The 17,956-nt window shown below is 40.6% G+C and overlaps 1 protein-coding gene across 5 annotated transcripts in view; it reads right to left on the bottom strand.

Annotated features, from left to right (window-relative positions):
• LOC122518332 (spectrin beta chain, non-erythrocytic 5) overlaps positions 1-17,956 on the bottom strand; it is a 37,476-nt gene that overhangs the window by 4,992 nt on the left and 14,528 nt on the right. For 4 of the 5 annotated variants that reach the window (XM_043637207.1, XM_043637208.1, XM_043637203.1 and 1 more), the window contains 17 exons: positions 11,082-11,307; positions 10,682-10,959; positions 7,989-10,592; positions 7,592-7,908; positions 7,107-7,484; positions 6,357-7,022; positions 5,978-6,263; positions 5,234-5,452; positions 4,672-5,114; positions 4,303-4,356; positions 3,704-4,109; positions 3,428-3,628; positions 2,742-3,342; positions 2,299-2,642; positions 1,432-2,193; positions 863-1,340; positions 8-786 (listed from right to left, as the gene is read on the bottom strand). In XM_043637207.1, the coding sequence (XP_043493142.1) occupies positions 8-786; positions 863-1,340; positions 1,432-2,193; positions 2,299-2,642; positions 2,742-3,342; positions 3,428-3,628; positions 3,704-4,109; positions 4,303-4,356; positions 4,672-5,114; positions 5,234-5,452; positions 5,978-6,263; positions 6,357-7,022; positions 7,107-7,484; positions 7,592-7,908; positions 7,989-10,592; positions 10,682-10,959; positions 11,082-11,307 (9,042 nt within the window). The remainder of the gene's footprint in view (positions 1-7; positions 787-862; positions 1,341-1,431; positions 2,194-2,298; positions 2,643-2,741; positions 3,343-3,427; positions 3,629-3,703; positions 4,110-4,302; positions 4,357-4,671; positions 5,115-5,233; positions 5,453-5,977; positions 6,264-6,356; positions 7,023-7,106; positions 7,485-7,591; positions 7,909-7,988; positions 10,593-10,681; positions 10,960-11,081; positions 11,308-17,956) is intronic. The other variant, XM_043637204.1, reaches the window with a different exon arrangement.

Genomic DNA, 17,956 nt, shown 5'->3' with positions numbered 1-17,956 from the left:
CATTTACCATTTGCGATTCGACTGCATCCAATAAACGTAGTTTTCGAACACTCGCCAAGTCTCGAAGGTGCGAAAGATTTTCTTGCAATTCTTGCGACAATTTTTCGATTTTCTCCGATGCGAAATGACCACTTCTTATCATGGCCGTTGCTCTACTGATCAAAGAGCCTACCACTGGTTCTCTGGATATCAATTCCGCTTCCAAAGCGTGATGTTTCTTTTGAAGTCTTTGGACTGTCATCAAGGAACTACCTAAATCGTTACTAGCCGCTAAAGGTTCTTTTTCCGATAACCAATGTAGCTCGTCTTCAACGTCCGCTACAAATTGGTGCAACAATTTAGCATCTTCTAAATTATCTCTTCGTATTTGCATTGGCTCTTGCAAACTGTGGTACCTATTGATGGTGGCCGAAGCCCTTTCTTGAATTTCTTCGGACATAAAGTGATTTGATTTGGCAAAACTCGCGGCTGTTTCTTTGATCGATTCGCATGCCTCGTTATGCCCCAAAACATCGTTTTCTAAATTGGTGTGCCTCTTTAAAAGATTCGCGACACTGGAAAGATCTTTTCCGTGATCTTCGGATTGCAATTGCGTTTCCACTTCATCCATCCAAGCCTCAAATTCGTCCAAAGTTCTGCTGAAAAGCAAAGCTTGATACGCATCGTTAAGTCTGTTCTTTTTCAATTCGCTCGTTTCTTGTAAAAGACGCCACTCCGCTTCCAAATCTTCCAAACGCTCTTGTATTTCTTTAGAAGCATAATGGTTATCCTCAATGAGCGCTTCTCCTATAAAAACACATTGTATTATCGCTTTGTTATCATTTTATCGAATTATTTTGTTTGATTTGATAATGCTTCTTACCTTCGTTAACGACCGACGATATCCTTCCTTTATTTGCTATTAATTCGCTTTCAAAAGCAGCATGTTTCTGAATTTTACTCTGCAGATTCGACGAGTCTCGGTAATTTTCGTCGCTTGCCACCTGTTGCTTCTGATGCAACCATCCCTCGACTTCGTATATATTTCGAAGGAATTGATGCAAATGATGGCTTTCCAGTAATTTTTCTCTTCTAGCCGTAGCACTATTTTGCAACCTGTCTCTTCTAGCGCAAACTGACGCTAATCTCTGTCTAATTATGTTAGCGTCGGCGTGTTCTTCCGCCAAAATGTCATTTGCAAATTTCTCCAATTCCTCTATTCTTCCTAATTGAGATACCAGCATTTTTTCAAATTCTTCGTGCTTTCTGAGCAACGCTTCGACACCCGACAACGATTCACCGAGATCGTCGTTATTAAGAAATGCTTCCTTCATTGCTAGCCAACTATCCGCTTGATCGGCCTGAAATGCACAAGCATGCAAGGTTATTAATTTTAATCGAGGACTAATTAATAATGTTCTTTAATATTCTTTTTCGAATAAATCTCTTTACCTGTTCTTTGAATAATTGTAACTGATGCGCTTGCGTCAATTTCTGTCTACGAGCTTCCCACGCGTGCACGAGTTTCAATCTAAGTTCCTCAAGATGTTGCAAACTTTCCTTAACGTCTTCGTTAATTGAAACCAATTTCTGTCCATGTTCCTTCAATGCTTTAAATGTATCTTGTCTACCATCGATCTCTGCTTTTCTTTCTTGATGCAATTCTAGCAAAGCTTCGGCCTCTGAAATGGTAGTAGGTGGTTCCGACTCGTCCATTCGTTTAATCGTATCCGCAACCCAAATTTCTAACTCGTGTAAATCTGCTTCGAATTTGTGCAACGTGTACGCTTGATTTAAAGCTTGTCGGCGACGTTGAGTTAATCGTTGCAATTCGGCCCAATTTGTCAATACTTCTGATAACATAGCGTTTATTTGATTAGCCTTATCAGGATATTTATGTGAAAGCTTTCTTGCTTCTTCCCTATGTTCGTTCAATTTTCCTTCTATAGCAGTCATATCTCTTTCCATTGCTTCCTGTTTCCTTTGCAATTGTTCTACGGCCGGTAAATCTTTACCAACGTCTGCGGTATTCATGGCAACTGATTTTTCCATCACTCTTTGGTTAGTATCATCGATATCTCTATTGAATAAATGAATTTCTAATGCACCAGCTAAGGTTTCTCTGTAAGCGCTTAGTGCACCTTGCAAACCTCTCCATTTATTATTGAAATTGTCACGACGTTGTTGTATGGTCTTTGATTCGTTATCGCGACCCTAACGGAGTTAGACAAATATAGAAGATTACAATATAATAAAATACAGTAGAATATTGCTAAAACGATTTCTTTGATGAAAGATTTGATATACATTTTTGTTTACCTGTTTCATAAGTTTATCGGCTAAAGCATTGATCGCTTTTATACGCGAATCATCCACTCTCATATCACTGTCAACATCGTCCAACTTTCTTTGAAGACTCAAACAGTGTTCATAATCTTTACCCGTATCACCTGCCTGAACCATCATTTCCTTATCTCTTATCCAAGCTTCGATTTTCTCAACTTGGTTGTTGAATTCCAATATGTCTTGTGCTTCCTCCAAGCCTCTTCCACGATTTCCAGACTCTACGAGTAATCTTCGCCAAGAGGCGTACAATTGTACCAGTTGTTCGTGAATTTCCTTACTCGCAGGATGTTTTTGTCCCAACAAAGTTTCCCCTTTAGCTGTTTCGTCAAAATAAATCATATTAGTATAGAAATAATGTGTTTTATAATTAACATATTTTATTCACTCATGACGAGTGACTAAACCAGATAGTTTACCTTTTATTTCTTCGATCCTACTTTGATTAGCTGCTAGCTCTGCTTGGAAGGCTTGGTGTTTTTGTAATTTTTTAATTTTATCCTCCAAACTGGATACTTCGCCTTTCGACGTTTCGGCTTCCAATTTCTTTTGTTTCTCGCCAATCCATGATTCTGCCTCCCCAACGTCTCTGACGAATTGGGCGTGAAGTAAACTCGCTTCCAATTTTTGTCTACGCGCGTCGCACAAGTTACGAATTTTCACTCGCCTTTGTACAACCTCGTTCAATCGTTTATCGATCGTAGGCGAATCGAAATGATTCTGTGCCAAGAGCTTATCTCCGTGTTCTTGCAGAGCAGTCAATTTTTCTTCTTGAGTAACGAGTAGTTTTTCGAACTCGTTGTGTTTCTTCATTTGCGCATCGACTTCTTCGACCGACACGGCAAAGTTGTCGCCACTGAGGCCAGCCTCTTGGGTACTAGAAAGATTATCTAATTGTTTAGCGTCTCGCAGGAAAAAGTGTAAGTCTATCAATTGATCCAAGTGGACCTTCTTCTGTTGCCAAGCTGTATGCAATTTCTGCCTTTCGTCTAGAAGTTGATTACATTTTTCTTCAACTTCCTGAAACAATAAATTTTTACCTTGCAAAACGGGAATCGTTCTATCTAATAACGAAAACAATATTTTTATTTTATAAAATGTTTACCGTAGCAGCGTAATGACCGGTTTGTACCATAGCTTCGCCCAAATCTAGGACCGAACTGAAACTATCTTCTCTTGCTTCGATTTCTCCTTTCAAAGCTTCGTGTTCCGCCTTTAACATTTGTGCACTCGCAGCATCGCGAACTTTATCTTCGGTCGACATAGCAGCGCGAAGACCGGCAGCCCAATTCATCAAATCTCTCACCTAAACGGAATCGTTTCATATTTTATATACGCCAGTAGGAAAGAAAAATATTTCAAAAAAAAAACGAGAAATTACTTGAGTTAAGAATCTCTGTAAATCACAACTGGCTTGTAACTGATCCCTCCTGTGAGCAGATCTTTCTTTCAAATCTTCCCAATGTGCAACGACGATTTGTTGTTGTTGATCTATGTGCATGGCATTGTTACCCGGATAATGAACTTGCAACCTCGATGCATCCTCTACTAAAACTTGCAACTGTGCTTCCAAAGCAACTAGATCATTTTCAAATCCTTCGTGTCGTCTGATCAACGCCAATACGGAGTTTAAGTCGCGGCCTAAATCTTCTGGTAAGGCTGCTTCTTTTTCTTGGATACGAGACAAAGCTTCGGCTACATCCCGATGGAATCTATGAATTTCTCCGGCAGCTTGTAAGCGTTGTTCTCGATTACGAATGAGATCGAGAAGATGTTGCCAAGATTCCCTGGTAAATTTTTTATACGAATTTTGTAACTTTTATAGAATTTCATTAGAGTTATATTATCATTTGTAAATAAATGGAAAAAAGAAAAATGCATGAAAATTATCTACTCGTGCGTAACAGTTAAATTCAATTCTATACCACAGGCACACCTGTTAAATACAAATAGAGTTACCACGATAGAAAATAAACTTACCGAATGATCGTATGTTGCTTTTGTACCTGAAGAACAGGATCATCTTCGTCTTCTCTATATCAAATTATATATATATATGTATAAAATACAAAAATAGTTAGTATACCAACACCTTAGTAACAAAGTTATACGATATTTCTCAAATGCATACAACTATTGTTCGAGTTATTTATTTTACAACTAGATTAATGCATAAACTACCATATATACCAAATTTACTAAACTATCGTTATAAAACCGGCAACCTTTCTCCCTTGTTACTGACCAATGTAAACGTTAAATTGATACATACAAAGCACGTGTACGGAGAGAAAGAGAAAGAAAAAGATATTTCAAAAAGAAAAGAATAATCGAATAGTTCAAGCTTACCCTAACTGTTCTTGTCTTTTTTCGATATCTTGAATGTAAGGACTCTCATTCGCAATCAGCTTTCTAGCCAATTCTTTGCACTGATTAAATCTCTCGGAACCAGCTTCTATTCTATGTTTGAAGTCGTTAAATTTAGCTTGCAACGCCAATAAGTGTTCGTAATCTTGTCCGTAATCCTCCGAAGCAGCAGCTTGTTCTTGCTCTTTGATCCATTGTTCTAATTCTCTACTTTCCAAGAAGTATTCGTGTCGATACATGCTCTCCATAAGACGTTGCTGTCTTACCGTTGCTAATTTTTGTAATGCTCTCATTTGTTGAGCTATCGCTTGTTGTTTATTGGCTATAGCTTTACTATCAGGATGTTTAGCATTAATCATCGCGGCTGCCGTATGTCCCATTTCTGATACGATGCCATTGTAAGTGTCCAATTCGAGTTCTACCGCCTATAGTAACAAAAAAATCTATGTTTAATCTATGTTATTTCGACAGAAAGCAACGGGTTGCATCGTTAAATGTTAATTCGACGTTTAGCTTAGTAAAGTAATAATAGCTATTATCGTACCTTGTGTTTCGTTAATAATTTAGTCGCTGCATCACGATCTCTTCCATAATCGGTCGAGCTGAGCACATCGTTCTTTTCGTTTAACCAACTTTCCACTTCTCCGGCTTCGAAGAAGAATTCTTGAGCCTTCAATGATAAGTCTAACGCTTTGCTTCTTTCTCCCGCTTTATCTTTTAAATCTTTCCAAGCGTCATCTAACGAATCGCACAGCTCTCGTATCTATATCAAATGTATATCATTGTTAAGTTTTTTTTTTCTTTTCTATACGATCATGCCACATACTTTCTATACACACTGTATATTTCTGCAATTATGCATTAGTAATGAAAGAAAAGAAATGAAAAATACAAATGCGGAGGAGGTAGCGTTGTTCCTCTTGTACTCCTGCGTGCAAGATTGAAGTATTTTTTAAAATAACATAAGCGGACAAAAAAATGTTCTTGCCGTATTGCGCATTTAGTGAGATCGTAATATTGAAATAAAAAATAAAAATTGTTTGTTATTATATAGAAATAAGGCGACGCGAGACACAAAATAAATCATCAGCATGCATCAATTATTCACCTTACCTCTGCATATCGAGGTATTCATGGGGATGCTCCGGCTATGCAAAAATGATCATTTTATTCTTGTCTCGCATTTTGTGTTCTCCTTCTTCTCTCGATATAGATACTCAAATCATTTGAAAAGTTTGCGCGTAACGCGTGACAAAATATAATATATCGAATATAATTAGAAACATACCTTCTTCCTTTCAGGGTGAGCTTGCTCGATAAGCGCTTGTCCCGAAGCTAAAGTTTTGTCTATCATCGGCCGATGCCCTGCGATTTCGGCTTCCAATTTTTTATGCTTTTTGTGTAACATCTGTGCTTGATGCAAGTTTTGCCCTAGCGTCGTGGATGAAACTTGTGGCAAGTGATCTTTTATCCATTGCAATTCAGCATCCAATTCGAATCCAAACTTGTGGAAACGTAGACTTTCTTCCAACGCTTCGCGTCGTTTTTGGGCGGGTTCCTTCAAACTACGGAACCTATATATGCGAATAGGAAAATCAAAATGATTATAATTGATAATTATATTATCTTACAGATAAGATTTTTCACTTTGTTGCACGCTTACGTACTTTCTCTGAGTTGCCTGGCTGCTTTTTAATATATTTGCAGCATCGAAGTGGCCTTCGTGAGCCATTTCCTGACCCATGGCGACAAGATCATCAACCTTTTGCTCCCATTGACACATATCACTTTCAAGGGTTTGATGCTTCTTCAATAATTCCTTGCAACTTCGAAGATCCGTTCCCACTTGTTTGCTTTGCAAACAATTCTCGATTTCCTCCAATTTCAATCTTGCATCCTCCATTGTACGATTGTAACCGTGTTGAGAGGCCGCTTGTCTGAGTCTACGTCCTTTCTCCAAGGAAAGTGCAACCAATCGATCCCACTGATCGTTAAGATCCTTTAACGTTTCTCCTACGTCGTCCGATCTGTAATTTTCCTCCGATATAAGTGCTTTCCCTGCCTTGTTGACCGCTCTCAGTTGGCCTTCGTTGGCTCTTAATTCTCTTTCGAATGCCTCGTGCTTTTGAAGTTTGCGTTCCAAGTTATTCAAATCGCGATAACTTTCGTCGGATGCCGTCTTCATTTTATCGCTCAACCAGTCACGCAAGTCGTCAACTTCCGCTGAAAATTGTTGGTAGTGTTCCGATGCTTTAAGTGCCGCTCTTCTTCGTTGAGCTGCATCTTTCACGGCCATTCGACGAGCCAATACTTGATTTCTTCTTTCATTGATACTGAAAATATGCAATTTATGTCGCGTTTAGATAATAAGAAATAAGAATTTCGGATTATTGAATTATACACACTGTTCAACCTACTAATCTTTATCGTAGTGATTTTGAGCGATCAATTTATCAGCAGTGTCGCTGAATGCTTTCAATCTATCGTCCTGAGCATGAAGAGTATTGTCAAACTTTTCATGCTGCTTAAGTAAACCTTCGACGTCGTCCAAAGATTCACCCAAATCGGTAAACTCTAAGAATGCTTCGTGAGAGCTCGTCGTGGCTTCGATTTGATCTGCTTCTCTGTTAAATTGCTGCAATTCTAAACATTGTTGCAGCCACTCTTCCTTTGCCATCCAATCGGATGATACCGATCGATACAATCCATGGAGCTTTTCCAATCTTTCGCGAACGTCTGTCAAGGCTGGGTTACGATGTATAAGCTGATTTCCAAGCTCCTCGACTTCCCGAAATCTACAAGAGTATCATACGTTACTCTCTCTCTCTTTCTCTCTCATTCTCTCTCATTCTCTCTCATTCCCTTTTTCTTAAAGTAGTTAATAAATATTGCAAATACGAACTCGTCTTCGCGGGTTTTTATCTCCTCTCCGAGTTCCATGTGGTGTTTTCTTAATTGTTCGGCAGTAGCCACATCTCTGACCGATTCTTCGGCCTTCATCGTCTCCTGCACATCCGCGGCCCAGTTGATTAAATTTTTCGAACTATTCATGAATATTTGCTGGCCTACGGCATCTTCCAAACGAGATCTACGCTCCTTTGCTTTGCTCTGCACTTTGTTCCACAAATCTTTGATCTCGTTTTGTCGCGCGTTTACGTTGTTTAGCTCGTGGGGATAAGAACTCTTAACGCTGTTAGCTAATAGATTTACCTTCCTTACCTGTGGTACAGAGAGAATCGTACAAATATTTTTAGAAAAGAAAAATCAAAATAAAATGTAGGAATAATCGAGTGACATACTTTCTCCTCGACCGGCGCCAACTCCCGCTCCAAATGTTGGTGCCTTCGCTGCAAAGCTTGAACCGTTTTTAAATCGGGCCCTAGTTCCGCGGTATCCAGCTGCGTGATCTTCTCCAACATCCAATCGTGAGCTTCGTCGCACGTTCTGTTGAATAATTCAACGCTAGAGGCACCTTCCAAGCTCTTTTCCTTTTGAGTTTTCAACCAGTTCAAATGATCCCAAAGCTGATGAATGTGTCTTTGCCTGGCTTTGACTTTGTCCAATTGACTGTGACCCTGCCTGACGAATTCGTCTACCGCTGTATCTATAGCCTCAACGCGTTTCCCCGATGCCGATAAATCGGTCAAGAATTTCTCGTACTTTCGTTTAGCCGTTTCCACGTTGTCGCGAGGATCGTCGGTACGAAGCATCTTTTCCTTGTCTTTTATCCACTTTTCAAAATCGTCGCATTCTCGATAAAAACCGTACAATCTAATGGCGTCTTCCAACAAGGCGTGACGCTTCAACGCCAATTCTTGCAATTCGCCGTACGTGTCGTTGATCTTTTTCTGACGTTTCTCAACGCTGTCGCCGTCGTTAACGGCTTTGCGTTTGATCGGTTTAACCGTAGACTTGATGGACTTAACCCTTCTTACAGGTACCACTTGTTTGACCATTTTGGTCTTCTTAACTCTTTGCGTAACTCGAACCTTTTCAGGTCTTCTCATTTGAACGGATATCACTTTGGGCTCGATTTCGCGCACGTAATTGGCAGGCACGAAACCATCGGTGCCATCAGCTTTCCTGACATTCCACCAATCTAGATTGGTCTTATGCAAAAGGAACATTACTTCGCCTTTAGCCATGTGCATGCCTTTGCCGGTGAACGGATACAAGCTCTTTACTTGCGGTACCAATCTTTCTTCCTGAACGGTTTTAGGTTCTAATCGTTCGACGACCTCGTCGACCCATTCGTCCTGAGGTACCAATCGTATTTCCTTACTCCATTCTTCCTGTTCCAATTCTGCCACGGGTTCCGGATCGGCCGACAACTCGAGCGTGGAGATTCCCGACTTGATCAGCTTCTCGGCTTGCATGTTCAAAGATTGGACGTCGCCTCTGTAAGCGTTAAGTTCCCCTTCTAAATCTTTATGTCTTTGTAAGAGCGCTTGAGCACTGGGCTCGTCCACGCCGTAATCTTCCGAAGTAACCAAAGCCATTTTCTCGTTCATCCACGAATCCGCCTCGTTCGCGTCGGCATAAAATTGAAACGCTTCGGCTGCGTCGTCCAATTGTTTTTTCCTCAAGGAAGCTAGCTCTTCCAAAACCTTCCAGTGTTCTTGCAACGAGTCTATACGATTTTGAATTTCCAAGGAGGACGGATGATTGTCGGCTATCAATCTTCTACCAGCCTCGCACAATTGTTCCGATTTTGGTCTACGTACTTTCATCTCGTCCTGTAATACTTTATGCTTTTGTTGCAAGGAAATGACAGCGCGTAAATCTTTCGCCGATATTCCAGCCTTGCAAATACGTTGCTTTTCGATAAGCCACGATTCCTCGTCTTCGTGATCTTGCAAAAAGTGGAAAAAGTTTCTGGCATCCTCGAGACGAGCTTTGCGTTCTTTGCTGTATTCTACGAGCTCGTCGTAGGCACGATTAAGTAGATCCAATTTCTGTTTCAAAAGAGGTACCTCCTTGCTCTGCGGTTGAGCCAAATGTTGAGCAGCCTGTCTACCCAAGCGTCGTTGACTCTCTCCTAATGCGGTTACTTGCAATTCTTGCAAACTGTGCTTTTGCAGAAGATCCTCGACTCCCAACAAGTGAGGGCCAACGTCCGTGCTTTGGAAATTAAGCTGTAATTCTTGAATGGAGGCCAGAGTCGTATCGATCTCTCTCATCAAGCTCATTAGAGAGGAGAGAGCGACCAAATTGGATTTGTGATGATCCAACAGAGCCAACAATTCTTTCCATCTTTGCAAGACCTCCTGTTCTCTAACTCGTACCCTTTCCAATCCATGATAATTCTCTCGAACCAATTCCTCCGACATGTTGGTTAAATCGTGGAATCTCTCTTCTCGAGCTAAAATATCCGCGCTGATAGCCTCGTGTTTTTTCACCGTGGCGTCTACTTGGGCAAGATTGCTACCGTATCTCGGATCCGTCAAAACTTGAATCATTTCCTTCAGGTAACCTTCCCTAAGTACGCTCTTTCTCTCAAACTTGTAATTCAATTGCTCCAATCTTTCCTGACGCAAGAGTTCCGTTCTGAGGGCGACTTCTCGCCGATGCTCGGCTCGTTCCAACTCGACCCAATTCCTCTCGATGTCGTGAACGAGTTGACCCTCTTGCGGCGTGAAGGCCGGCTGGTTCAACGATTTCAATTGGGTGTTTATGTGAAAATACAAAGCCTCGATTTCCGATCGTTCCTTGTACTTGGGTGGTTTTTCCACGGTTCTGTATTGTTTGAAGGCCAAGAGTTCTCGTTGAATACCTTCCAGAGAATTAGGAAAATTTCTATTCTCCAAATCTTGGATTTTTAATTTGATCCACTCGAGTAAATCTGTTGTCAATTTTTCATAGTGGACTTTCATCTTATCGGCATCCATCATTTGACCAACGATCTGAAAATAATATGCATATTAACGTGAGAAACACGATCGATAGATCATTTATTAAATCCTTCCCCCTTTTATATCAAAGCTATACCTACGTTCGCGATTCTCTTTCCGCTTTTAATTTCGTTCTTCATCCTGGCGAAGGTATGATAATAGGACGCCACGTAAGTGATAATAGATTTTTCGTCAGGTCTAGCCGTATCAACGTCCTCGGCATCCAACAATCTGGGAATGCCGAGTTCCGAATTTGCCACGTCGAAAGCATAATTCAAGTTATCGATGTTCTTGTTTTGCTGAAGTTCCGACCAATTGACCAAGTCTGGTCTGTGTGCGTGGATGAGAGCGTTGAAACCGAGACCGCTTCTCCATGAACCTGTTCAACACGAATTACACTTACTCTCTTTCCTTTCTTCCCTTTCTCCCAAGAGTACAACATTTGCCACAGTGTAACGTTCAATATAAAATGAAAATCTCGTCAAAAGATTCTTAACTCACCCGTAAAATCTTGAATGTTGACGCCAGGATAACCATTGGTCTTCCTTTGGCACCAGAGTAACAAAGCATCCTTTGCCGATTTCTTCTCGCTGCTGTCATTTTCCTCGTCCACGTCGATCTCGATTTCTTGTATTTGAAATCTCAGGATAATAGTCCAGATTAATCCGAGAATCAATCTAGGATTCCCATCGACTATGTCTTCCGCTCCAATACTTTCCAAACGAACCTACGCAATATTAACGTACACCAGAAAGCATGAGAAAAGATAATCATTATCTCCAAATAAAAAGTTTCTTTCGTTTGTTCTCGCAACGATATAGGTCTGTCTTGTTTTCCTAAAGGAACGTAAGAGGGGGGGTTTACAACGTGAGAATATAGCAAGTAAATGTGAACCGTAGCAGAAGATCGATTCGAACCAATTGAGCTTACCTAGTCTTTAAGAAAGTAGCAAGTACTGGAGCTACCGTAATTACACATCGAACGAAACGGTGTTTTCGCTCGTTAAGAGAAACTAGAGCAATTACTTGACTACGAAAGATCGATCGCAGCATAGAAACGTGCCCGTTGCGAATTAACATATCATCTCACGATCTCTCTCTCCATTTATGCTCGAGCAAAGAGTATTCGAAAAGTATAAAAGAGAGATTTTTCTTGAATTTGGGGAAGGAACTGTGTTTGGATCGGACGGCATCATCAGCAGCAGCAGCATCAGCAACGTAGCGTTCCCGAGCTGGCTTGCCACCGAGCTGGAATGCTGTCCGATCACTTGTGCCGCTTTATCAAGGCCGCCCCGCTGGGAAATGGAAATGATTGCTTGCTTGCTTTTGCCGTCCCGACGAGAATCCAAAACAAAGAAAACGTGGTACGTCACCGTTAGTAGGTGAGCGTCACGATGAACGGAGAGGCTAATAACGAGAGACCAAGCAGCTCCATTTCCTCCTATCGAACGGGGAGGGTCGTCAACGAGTACTCAAACTCGTTTCTTCTACCTCCTCCTAAGGATCCTCCTCCTTCCTCCTCCTCTCCTTCTATTCCGGAAAAAGACCAAGTGGAATAATAAAAAGATCTTTCCCGTATCGCTACCGTGATCTCTTTAGCCTAAGGATACCAGCAGGCTTACGGTTTAGTGCGTGAACGAAGCGGGAACGTTTGAAAATAATCCTCTGACTGGTCTCTGCGTAAAACGACGGAACACGGAAATCCAAATTCATTTTTCTTTTCCCGACAATTTTGAATACCATGGCTGCTGTTGCTGCTGTTGCTGTTGTTTGTTTGTTTGTGTGTTTGCGTTGCGTACAACATTTTCTCTTCCTAACTATCTCATAATCCCTCTTGCGTAACATTTTCAAGATATGCGCGTTGCATTCTTTGCGCTTGAGAAAGTTTACAATCGCGTCTTGATTCTATGATGAGCACCGCTAGTAGACTGCCAACACCGGAACAGTTTCCTCCTTGCTGGAAATTGTTTTTTCTATTTTTTTTTTTTTAAGAAATCACCGAGCACGGAGAAACAATTGAAGCGATTGTTAACTTTGTAGAATTTCCGCAATGTTTTTCTTTGCCTACCGATTAGATATAAAGAGACGAATTGCACGAGGGAGGGGGGGGGAGTGGGTATACATGGCAAACGGTGAAAGTTAAAAAAGCAATCGAAACGTTAACAAAATCAATATCCCATTCTCCTTGTTCTTCTTCGTGGGAAGAACGCTTGTGGCCCTTGGGGGGTGGGTGGGTGGGTTGGGTGCACGATCGATAAGACGTATCGCGAGCAATTTGTCGAGGATGAAAAAGTGATTCATTCTCCTCGATTATCGAACGAAGATCCCCCCCATCCCATAGGACTAATGAGATCTTCCATTCGCATTGAAGAATCAATTTACACCGATGTTTATTAACCGACGATATTAATAAGATTGACAAATGATTATTAATTTGTCTCCTACTCGATATTTTCTCGGATATTATATTATCAAACGATTATTTGACTTTCCGTTAGAGCATCGAAGAAGGTTCGTTCGATCTTTGAATTTCGTGATCGTGGCGTGCACTCACGTTACAAGTCGAGCTTCAGCGACGTATGAATAATGAATGAACCTCGGGCTGCATTGTAAAGCGCGAGAATACGGTACCCACAAAAGAAGGAAGAGGAAGAAGAAGAACAACAAGAATAAAGCGTGTGCTCGAATTTGCCCCGATTTAAGACGAATTTCCATTCTCCATTCTCGAATCATCAACGTGCATAGGATAGAATAGGATGGGGTGGGATGGAATTGTATGGGATTGTATGGGATGGGATGCATATCGGTGTTCGTACCGTTGCACGCGTTGAAAATCGATGCCCGGCTAATGGAAACATTAAGGCTAGTTTTAAAGACACAGCCCGTAGACACGTATCAAGCTTCGCCAAGTCGAAGGAATGGGGATAGCATTCCTAATGCATTTAGCGTGGAATGCGACTCCTACGTCGAACGTTCACTGGTTCAAACGAATCGAGAGGCGAATAACACGGCGTGCACGTGCAGCAAGAGTTGACCGTTCGACCGGGCCTCCTTCTTCCTTCTCAGCTATATTTCTCCCTTTCCCCGTGTCATTTCCCATATAATTGTCCCCTCTAATCGGAAATTTCATGAAGTTTGCGGTCGATAAGAAGAATATTATGCGCTTAATAAGAATAAGATTGCATTCCTTGCACGATGATATCGCGAACATCTCTTTTAGTTTCACTTAAACAGTGCACGGTGCGTCTTAAATCGGCAAAGTATAGGCCTCCTCCTCTTCCTCCTCCTCCTCCTCCTCCTCCTTCTTCTTCTTCTTTCTATTGCCTTTCCACGCGCACCTACCTTTCCAGTTCAAGCGTCTTTTATCTGTTTAAAAGCTGGGCCGCCTAGCGGTTTTCCTGCGTCGTCTTTTCACCCAACTAAGTCGCCCGTCCTATACATATACACACATACATACATACATACATGCATTCATACATTCTCGTGGAGTCTAGGAATGCGAATCGGAGAGCCACGCGAGAATGACAAGTCGAGCAAACGAAGAAAGCTGCATCTCTTGCTGTTTATTTCTTAATCCTCGAACCGAGGCTAAAGAGCAACAGCCTGCCTGCAGCAAGCGAACACGTAAAAGCAAAGGAGGGCCTTCCTTAACTGGTCGAACGTCTTTCTAACGGGCTCCGCGGCCACGGGCCTCGACCACGATTCCATAAACTTCCATCTTCCTTTCTCTCCCCTCGTTTCCTTTTGGATCTGCGATTCTTTCCTTTCCTCCTCCTCCTTCTCCTCCTCTTCCTCATCTTGCGGTATCATCGATGACGCCTCGTTCAACCTTGTACTCTACAACCATTCACGAATATCCCATAACATCGTGCACCCGGTCAAAACCAGCGGGTTGCCACTTCTTACCCCCTCCACTTTCTTATTTGACATCGTTTCATTTGTAATGTCACAAGAATATATACAAAATTTCAAATTTAATTTAAGTTGTATGAGAGAGAGTGGTATCATTGCTTATAATAATAATAATCAATAGTAGTACTAAGACAGGGTTACCATTAATTATAGTGGAAAACCTAAACTAACTACTAAAACTTACAAAATTTATTGCTAAAGATAATTGTGAGTTGGTATTAATCTTGAAACGAATGGTCTAATAAGCTCCCTATCCTTTAGCATTGAGTGGCAACCCCTCGCTGGTCAAAACGACGAATTGTCCTCCTGTCGAATTTCATTAAATCGAAATTAATCCCTAGTTCTTCTTCCCAAGGTATTTCTTCTTTTCTATCGTTGCGAAATTGTGTCGACGATGCAGCTCGTCGTCGTTTAGACGTTAAATGAGATAATAAATTTCGCATTGTCCCCCGAGTCGATCTTTGCACCACGCAATCATTCCTCTAATTAAAAACAACTTCTCTCCTATTTCATCTAAACAATGTCGTCATCCGTTGATTTTTCTTTTTTCTTTCTAACTAACTAGGATAGGGGATGCGAGATCGGCTAACATCGTCTAACATGGTCGATAAACAACGACGCGTCATCTTTTTCTTATTTTATTGTCATCGAACCGACAAAGGGGTTATCGCATAGTCGCGAGTACAAAGTTTTATTCAATGACACAAATACCTCTCCAGAGTGTCATATGTCATCTCTATTTCAATTTTCCACTTTTTCTATCGCCTTCGTTTTATTTCCTTTTTTTTTTTACACGCTCGAGACTTTTGCAATGATCTCGTAACGAAGACGAGGAAAGTTTACACGCGCTTCTCGCTTTCACCCGATCTTTCTTTTCTTTTCTTTCCTTTTTCTTTTCCTTTTCTTTCCTTTCTTTCATATTCGTCACTCGAAACAGGTTTTATCCGATATTTGCGAGAGAGTCCGTTTCTCTTAAACATTGCTTAGAAAGAAACGCATTTGTTTGACATTAACAATTTATCGACCGCTAGCCTATTAATAGGCTTTTCGATTGCCAGCACTTTTTGACCGCTAGCCTATTAATCGGCTTTCCAATTGCCAACGCTTATCGACCGGTAGCCTATTAATCGGCTTTTAGCTATCGACGGTTTTCGTACAGTTGGAAAATTAGCCGGTGAGTGGCATTTAGTGAATGGCAGCCTCAACTACGAGTGATCAATAAAGTGTTAACGGTGGTGGTACCATACGAAACAGATATTTTTTCCAAAATCAGAAAAGTATATTTTCTGAAATATTCAAATATTTTTGCGAGAGTTTCCACAAAGATTAGTTTCCAGGATAAGGTGAACGATGATCATCTATCGGCGAATTTCTGATCTTCCTTCGAGTTACGGAAAAGAGAAGAAAAAAAAAAAAAAGAAAAAAAAGGATTTGAACCAACGACCGGTTCCTCCTCCTTTCTCGAGCGTGCTTGACTGGTCGGTCAGTCTAAACACACTATTGTCTAACACTCAAGGATCGCGCATAGAGTCGATGTATGTGCCGTCTGGTTTCATTTCACATCTGCGGGGCTCACCACGGTCTAGCAAGTTTCGCCTCGGTCGGTGACCCTTCTTCTCTCTTTCTCTTTCCCCCACCCCTTTCTCTGTGCCTTTTCTTTCTTCTCAGGCGTCCCCGTTTAGACTCCCATTCGGTGGTTCTTTGCTTCTCTTTTCATTTCTTATCCTGCCCTTCGCGTCCTTACTCTATCTTGTTCTTAACCGATACCCACACCTGCGATGTGGGATACCTCTCACTCTCTCTCATTCTCTCTCTCTCTTTCTCTCTCTTTTGAGGTATATTTCGATTTACGAACGCGCTTTAAAGCTGATAAGAAAGAAACTTTTCCCTAAAAACACGATCTGTATGTGTATATATTCAAACAACGCACAAGTACGTGAAATTTTTCTTACAAACATTTTTTTGAATTCGAGAAACATTTTCCAATAACGTCGAAGTAATGAAAGCGATGCAAAATAGTGTGTGCAACGTGTTGTAAATAACTTACGTTTCTATCGGTCAGCGACTTTCACTCGGCACCTGTGTTCATTCCTACAAATCGATTTCGTTCCTATGCTTTTCTCGATTAAAAATATCGATGTTTATAACAGGCGCCAAGAGTTCAATCGACGCGATACCCTTTTCCTATTTATAAGCGTATTGGACATTTTAATATTATACTTTCTAAATACTCGTGGCAAATCCCTACCCCCCTACCCCCTTCCCTATCCTCCCTTCTCCCCCTCCTAAAGCCCAATTTTACTCATATTATTTATTATTTTAACTCGCAATCGGTTTTATTCTTCTACTCGTATGAATTATCGGATTGGGAATCGCACGTACGCGTAAAAAAAATATAATAGAAAAGGAAAAATCAAAGTTTTTTTACAGAAATTATCTCAAACGCGTGAACGGAATGTTCAATCGATAATCGTGTCGCGATCATCGTCTAGAAATAGTTAACAATTTTTCGCTATTACAAAGCAAGGTTGTTATCGATCGTAAACTATGATAAGGCGATTATTATCGACGATTCATTATCGATAGATTGAACGTACTTGAAAAATAATTGAACGAAACGATATTACGGATGGAATTTACACTGATTTTTAATGATTTTTTTCGATCGATTAGAGAAGAAAGAAAAAGAAAAAGAAGAAACAAATTTCTTTGTAATGCCGACGAATCGATGCAGCACACCTGTGTCCAGAGAGAACCTTAATTGGAAAAAGGGCATCGAGAAGGAACGCCGCGCGGGTTGCATCCAACGGGTGGGGGGGGATACAGGTTTTCCATTCCGCTATTTCCTACTTTTCTCCGATTAAGGAAAAAGCATTTTTTGTTTCCTCGTATCGTTTTTTTTTCTCAATGCCTAATTTGGTTAAACGTTCGATCAGAAATGTCGACTATAAAACGCGCAGGGACGAGACGAGAGAGACGATTCCACCACGATCGATTATTATTCGTCATAAATTATTTACCGAGCGTATACGGGTCATTGATTGCAGTCAATGACTGGGGAGAATAATTTTACGCCGAAGAGAATATGAAAGAAGCTTTCACGGAAGAAAGCGTCTTCCCAGGCGAGCCAATTTCTTTCTTTTCTTTTCTTTTTTTTTCTTTTCTTTTCTTTTTTTACACGCTCGAATTAGCCTATCGATGTGTTTTATATACTTTTATCTACACTCGACGAATTTTTTTAATTATTGTCACACACGTTCAATTGAATATATTCGTAGATTTAATTTAGTTATATATATATTTTTATATTTTTAATATAAAATATATTTTATAACATTAAATATATTTTATAATATTAAATATATATATTTATTTTACCCGATAAATCTAGAAAGAAGTTCATTCGAATGTTATTTCATACATGATACGAAATTAATTAAACATATTTATATATTAATGTTACAT

Source organism: Polistes fuscatus, unplaced genomic scaffold (genome assembly GCF_010416935.1).
Source record: "Polistes fuscatus isolate 324 unplaced genomic scaffold, CU_Pfus_HIC Scaffold24, whole genome shotgun sequence".
Classification (NCBI taxonomy): Eukaryota; Metazoa; Arthropoda; class Insecta; order Hymenoptera; family Vespidae; genus Polistes; species Polistes fuscatus.
Note: the sequence above shows the minus strand (reverse complement) of the source record. Positions and strands in the feature narration are given on the sequence as shown.